Source organism: Solanum dulcamara, chromosome 4, assembly GCF_947179165.1.
Source record: "Solanum dulcamara chromosome 4, daSolDulc1.2, whole genome shotgun sequence".
NCBI lineage: Eukaryota > Viridiplantae > Streptophyta > Magnoliopsida > Solanales > Solanaceae > Solanum > Solanum dulcamara.
This window is the reverse complement of record NC_077240.1, coordinates 22,155,135-22,161,973: the sequence shown is the minus strand read 5'-3', so window position 1 is coordinate 22,161,973 and position 6,839 is coordinate 22,155,135. Positions and strand designations below refer to the sequence as shown.

General features: G+C 29.3%; 1 protein-coding gene across 1 annotated transcript; it reads right to left on the bottom strand.

Annotated features, from left to right (window-relative positions):
- Positions 1–3,750: 3,750 nt before the first annotated feature.
- Positions 3,751–6,110, bottom strand: LOC129886944 (transcription factor bHLH130-like). Its single transcript, XM_055961854.1, has 6 exons — positions 5,368–6,110; positions 4,850–5,091; positions 4,589–4,765; positions 4,392–4,457; positions 4,221–4,289; positions 3,751–4,106 (listed from the first exon to the last, which is right to left on the bottom strand). The coding sequence occupies exons 1-6, from the start codon at positions 5,978–5,980 to the stop codon at positions 4,035–4,037; spliced, it is 1,239 nt and encodes a 412-aa protein (XP_055817829.1). The 5' UTR covers positions 5,981–6,110; the 3' UTR covers positions 3,751–4,034.
- Between the last annotated feature and the right edge of the window lie 729 nt (positions 6,111–6,839).

Below are 6,839 nucleotides of genomic sequence, written 5' to 3'. Positions count from 1 at the left end.
GCATTATATTATTATAGAGTAAAATCATACTGTCGAATGATTCTTTCGTCCCTGTGCCAATCTGAAAAATGATCTTTAAATTTGAAGTCAAGTCTAAAGTGAGTAAATGTGAAAGGCTTTACCTGACATAATTAAAGGGCCTAACAATTTTGAAAATCCTTATTTCTCTATCCGTTCACTTTTATGTGTCACTTATTTCTAATAGATTTTTATTTTTTATTTATCATTTTTGATATATAAAGAAAAGATAATTTTTTTTATATATTTTATCCTTTGCATTAAATATTATTTTTTAAAATCTAATATTAAATATCAATTAATAAAAATAGTGCAGTAAAATATCAATATCAATAATTATATTTTTAATGTATATGCCAAGTCAAACTAAACTGAGGGAGTAATATTAAAGTGAGTAGCAAAGGCAATGAATAGAAAGAGAAAAAAAACCATGTCTTTTCACATTACAAAAGGAGTTGCCTAAATTTTAAAATAATTCCTGTCTTGTTTTAAACGCTTCTTTTATTACTCTGTTAAATTATTTATCGCGATTTATAAAAATAGTTATCTCAAGTCGTTTACAAGTTCAAACATAAGTAATTTGAAACATCTATTGTGATGCAATGTCTACTTGGTGGTAAGCAAGTAATTTTATCACCCCTACTTATAGAAATTGTGATTCCTAATTTTAAGTTAAAGAATTTTTTTTATTAATCTCTGAATTCATGATACAAACAAATTTCGTTATAACGATTATTCAAAAGATAAAAATGAAGCAGGTGACTAGAACAATAACTTATTTTGTTCAAAATATATATATATATATATATATATATATAGTCTCAAAAATAGCATATTTCTTTATTTAATAAATATTTAATAATATTTGTGGTCAGGCCCTTCCCCGAACCCTGCGCATAGCGGAAGCCTTAGTGCACCGGACTGCCCTTTTTTCTAATAATACTAATAATGTTTTATAAATATGAAATTCCACTTATTTGTTGAAAATTCTACAAATATATACTTCGCCTTACATAATTGCTTAATAGCCGACATATTAAAAGACTTTCATGGTGAAAGTGTAACCTCACGTTTTTATTTGACCATCAAATTAATTATTCTAAGTTTTTTTTTTTGGCGTTTTATGGCTGACCTTTTCGAATGATTGATGCTATTTCATTCGTCTCTATTTATATAATTTGGTACAATATTTTTTTAAAAAAGAATCATTAAAAAATAAATTATATTTTTGAAAATTTTATATTAAATTAAATTTCATTACATAAATTGAGACAATTTATTTATTACAAAAATAGTACCAATTCATTAAATATTTTCTATTTTAAATTTTTTTTTATGTCAAATTAAATTACATCATATAAATTGAGATTAATAAAATAATATCAATCATTTAAAAAGTTATTCCATCCGTTTTATTTTAATTGTCAGGATAAGATCTTGCACAATATATAATGTATTGACTAATATAACCTTATTATAAATATTCTTCAATCATTATGAGAATTAGTCTCTATTAATGAATTATTAAATTTATACATTTCATAGATTGATGTGTTTTGTATTAAATGATAGGCAAAGAATACCAAAAGTTTAACAAGAAGTAGTCTTGTAATTTTAATATGACTTATAGTAATAACTTTTTTCACATTTTAAAATGACTTAATTACTAATGATAGAGTTGAAAAAAAGTGACTAATTATTTTTTGATTGTTTAAATTAACAACTAATTTAAGATAACTATTTTTAATATACCTTGACAACTAAAATAAAAAAGAGTGAGTAGTCATAAAACGTCAAAAGAATCTTTTCTTCCATTTAAGGAAATTGCTAATTGAGGAAAATTGTTTTTCTCTTTTCTTATTACTTTCATTTTCTTTCTTTTGCTAATCTTATCCACCACATATGTGTATTATGTGGATAAGAATGTGAAATAAATTAGTAGGAGCTTTCCTTCAACCCTACATATTATATATCTTTTTCAATTGGACTCTCATATACTCTCAAAACACGTCTCTTTCGTCCAATTTTCTCATCAATGTGGATCGTTTTTTCTTGAAAAGATCAATAAAATACTCCCGCAGCTCAAAGTAAGTGTTGTTTTAGTTTAAAAAAAAAGTATTCTGAATAATTTTTACATTAGAAAATTAATAATGATTTTTAATTATATCATTATGTTAAAGACTTTTTTTTTTAATAATGCTCAATTTTCAGAAATATCGAATAAATAAATAATGGCAACTAGCAAAATAACAAATAATGCCTTATATTTATTAAATGGACTTGAAAAGAGCTAAATGGCACTTTCCCGTTCGTAATTTCATGTTGAAGTTGGAATTTAAATTTTTTATAGATTAAATTTTAATAAATCAATATATGTTTAGTATAATTAACAATAATAATATTCCAATGATATACATGTTCAAACTTAACCAAATTTTTAATAATTAAACACAAAAGTCAACATAAATAGGAAAGATGATATATTTTGTTGAATTTTGTAAATTACCGCCAATACATCATATCAAATTCGTCGAAAATATAAGAATTTAAAAATTACCGATAATACACTTGATAATAAATTAAGTATTATTTAAAATATATAAAAATGGATGGATATTTTTAAATTTTGTTAAACATCCAATAAGAGAATCATAAATATATTTCTTGACATATATTTTTAAGGGGTTAACCAATATTTTTCTTGACATCCAACAAGGGGACATATATTGGTTTATTTTTTTTCTTTATTAATACCAAATTAACCGTAATCAATCTATTTTATTTAGTTTGACTTTTCAATTTGGTACGATTTTTGGATTGAGTTGTATACCCCTATCTATGCTTCTGTAAATAAGCTACTCCTTTCCCTGAGAAGAATAGTCCACAAGATATTTTCAAAAGGATAAAGATATTGAGCCCGTTTGGATTGGCTTTAAATTGGTCTTGACCAATTTAAAGTCCCTTTTTAGCTTTTAAACGTATTTGCCTAATGCTGACTTTAAGCCATAAAATTCTTAAAGTCAGTCAGAAATGAAAAGTTAGGATTTCTAACTTTTTTTTCCAAAGTGCTTAAAGTCATTTTCTTTGACCATGGAAATTACTTTTATATCCTTTATATTTTAACTAAATTCTCAAACTACCTTTTTTTATTCTTTTAACCCTAAAATTCACATCATAAGCACTTTTATCCAAACACTCAACTGCTTATTTATAAAAATAACTTTTAGCACTTCAAAGTTCTAAAATCACTTTATACATAAAAGTTACTTTTTTAAGCCTATCCAAACGGGCTCATTATGTATTATAGTTCTGAAATTTTATCTACTTCTATCAAAATATCATACCAACCAAGTCATCTACTAATCATATCACTAACTTCCATTCCCACTCAAACAGTGGACGTATTTGCATTAGTGCATGACCCTAATGATTTGTTTTTATATATAGAAAGGGATGGAATTATGGGGTCCATGCACCTAATGCACAAATGTGTAAGGGGTTTGCTTTGCTTAAAAATTAAAAAAAAAACAAGCAACACTATACACTAAGCTCCAATTGGTGATTATTCGCACGATTTGAACTTTGTGATCTCCTTGTCACTCTAACAGAACAATTGCCAATTATGTACTCTTTCCAATCGATATTTATCGGTCTTTTAAAAGTTTCTGCAGTCTAATTGAAAAATATTCAGTTTTGCCAAAACAATTTACATATTAGTTGTTGTCTCAAAGCTTCTTGGATCTCTAAACTAACATAGTTAAATACTAATAAACAACAAACAACAGCATAATACAATAATCATGTGATCTACTATACATCTAGATTGTGCCCACTAGACTGTTATTAGATCTACTCAAACTCAATAATACATTGAAAACTACACTTGCTTTATTGCTAATGAAACAAGTAAACAATATTTCCAGTATATTAGGGCAGAAAGAGAGTAAAACAGTTTTACTCTCTTTTGCACTATCCACATCTAACTTCACCTATTACTATCTGTACAGAAGACAATTTCATGTTGTTCCATTTGAATATTGCAGCTGCTTACTTGTACATGTGCATTTCGCCTTTTTATCGGTCAGTGTCTGCATTAAATAAGAGCAAGTTTGGTGAGCAGATATAAATGTTACTGAGAGAATGATTCATGTGAGTCCTTCATGAAGAAAAAAGCTTTTTTTTTTACTTTTCTTGGTCATTACCTGGACTTGTTTCTGAAGGTCTTTAATGTAATCAACTGCCAAATCTAACATATCAGCTGTGTTTGTTTGCTGCCATTTCATTAAACATAGAAAAAACATGTGAGTTCCTCCTACCTTCTTTTAGACAGATATTGAATGGTATAATGAATTACTACAAACACTAGAATTTACCTTGTCCATATTTGGGAAAAGATCTTGCAGTTTTTTCATCCTTTCACTAATCCGAGTCCGTCTCATCTACATGAATTGTCAAGTCGAAAATGAGAACCTTACTTCAACTTAACACTAGCAACAAGTTTCATCATAGTGTGCACTTAAAATATAAACATGATTAGTTGGAAAACTAGGTAAACAGGACAGAATTTTACCCTCTCTGCAATACTTCGCGGGTGCGTAGCACAGCCTCTTTTGGCACGTATTTTGCAAGGCACTGTATCTTGTTGAAACTGCAAGTATTTTTCTACAGCAGCCATCTCAGAAGATGTCTTAGGCAAGCTTAGATGGTGAGTTAAACCAGAAGAAGTGTAGTTTCTTGATTCATCATTCTGACAAACAAAACGAACATCTATTAGTAACAGAAACAACAAGATTAACAGAACAATCAACAGGGCAGAGAATGGAACAGCTACCTGATTAGTCATTCCACTGAAATTATTAGAGAACATTTTTAAATCACCATCTCGATTTCTCTTCAAAGAATTGAACGAAGAATCGTTCCAAGATTCATTCTCAGCAATGCTAGGCATGAAGTTTGAGCTAGATGATTGAGCAGTTGAGTAACTTATACGATTGCTGAAACCATTAGTTGATGTACTTGCTTCCCTGTTAGTCCCTACACTTGCTCCAAAATTCCCAACTTCTCTCATAAATCCTGTAAATAAGCAACAAATTTCCACCATTCTTGATTACTACCATATCAAAGTACCAAACAAATACATCATTCAGTACAATTCTAATCTCTACAGTCTATTCCCAAATTAACCAAACACAAATTTTCCTTCACAGATCCTAAAATTAACTACAAGTCAACTCCCCCAAATATAAACGTCACATAATCAATCTACTAACCAAAAGTTTAGGCTAATCAAGCTGATAATGTTTTCATAAAATTTAACCAATCAAAATTTAAAAGAGTAAATCAGCATACCATTGAAGAATCCAGCTGGTGAACTGCTTTGTCTGATGAGATTAGAGCCACCATTTCCATTACTCAAATTCCCTCTAGTTTGCATTTGCACCCCTACACCATAAGAAACTCCAACATTCTCATATCGATTTTGTACACCATTTTCATTCCCAAATTCAATCTCCTGCTTCAAAGAAGAAGCAAACTGCAGCTGATTCTTCTGGTTCTGATCAGTCAGATCTCGAGTACCAGAAATCGTACCATTGTTGGTGGTGTCGTTGTTCAATAAGGCGGTGAACTTGGAATCCGAATCAGAACTCGAAGACCCATCATGGTTAATGAAATTTTCACCGGAATTATTCCCGTCTCCGTCAAGAATTCCGTCGAAAAACGAGCTTGGAGCTGACCTGTACCGCGTTAGCCCACCGGAATTACTCCGCTGAAACTGTGACTGTTGGTGAAAAAAATCAGAACCCATCATTTCTTTGCTCCTCAAGAACTCAGATTCAACTGCTTCAACATTTTTGAAGCTTGAAGAACCACCACCACCACCACCACCACCACCACCATCGGAAAACAAGAAGCTATTCAAGTTATCCATTTCTCTAGAAATTGGCTCTGAGCTACTAAACATGATCAAGATTTTAAGATTCTTTAGAACAAAAAGGTTTGGAATTTTGATAAAATTTAAGATTTATGCCTTCAAAAGTTTCATGAATTTTAGCGAAGAAGAAGGAGGAGGAAAATAGCTATGAGCTAGCAAGCATTTCTTTGAATGCCTATTTGACAGAGCAATTTATCGAGCTGAATTGATGGAGACATGTGCGTGGTGAATGGTATAATGACCAAAATACCCTTGGTGGAAAATTTTGGTTACCATTTTTACCCTTTTTGTCTTTTTGTGTCATAGGGAATGGCTTTTGATTAGTTTACTAATTTATTTTTAATATTTAGTTAAGTGAAGGTTATCTTAATAGTACTTTTATTGAAGCTTAGCTTAAGGATAAAGTGAGATTAGCTGTGTTTATTTGTTGTCTTGTCTTTTAGTTCCAAATAAACGTAAAATGGAGATTTGGATCGTTCTTTGAGGATGAGAAAAGGCAACATGTGATTTAAAATTTGTAGTTTATTCTACTTAATTATTCTTAACTTATTTACTTAACTTTAATTTTAATCTAAGCTTACCCAATAGTGAGACACATAATACTGTTTTTCGAGAAGTATAAGTTACCCAATACCCATTTTTATTTTATTTTTAATAAAATGACAAGAATAGAAGATTAATAGGCAATCGGGCAATGTATCACCAGGAGAGTGGTAGTCTCACTACTATTTTCATTTTAGTATTATTATTATTTAGTATGTGAGTACTGAGTAGTGTTTTATAACTTCGTTCTATTGTTATTTGTTGCTTCATTAATTATATCTATCTTATTTCTTTGCTATTAGTAAATTTTTTTAACTACTTTCGTATTGTTATTTTGTCGTCATAT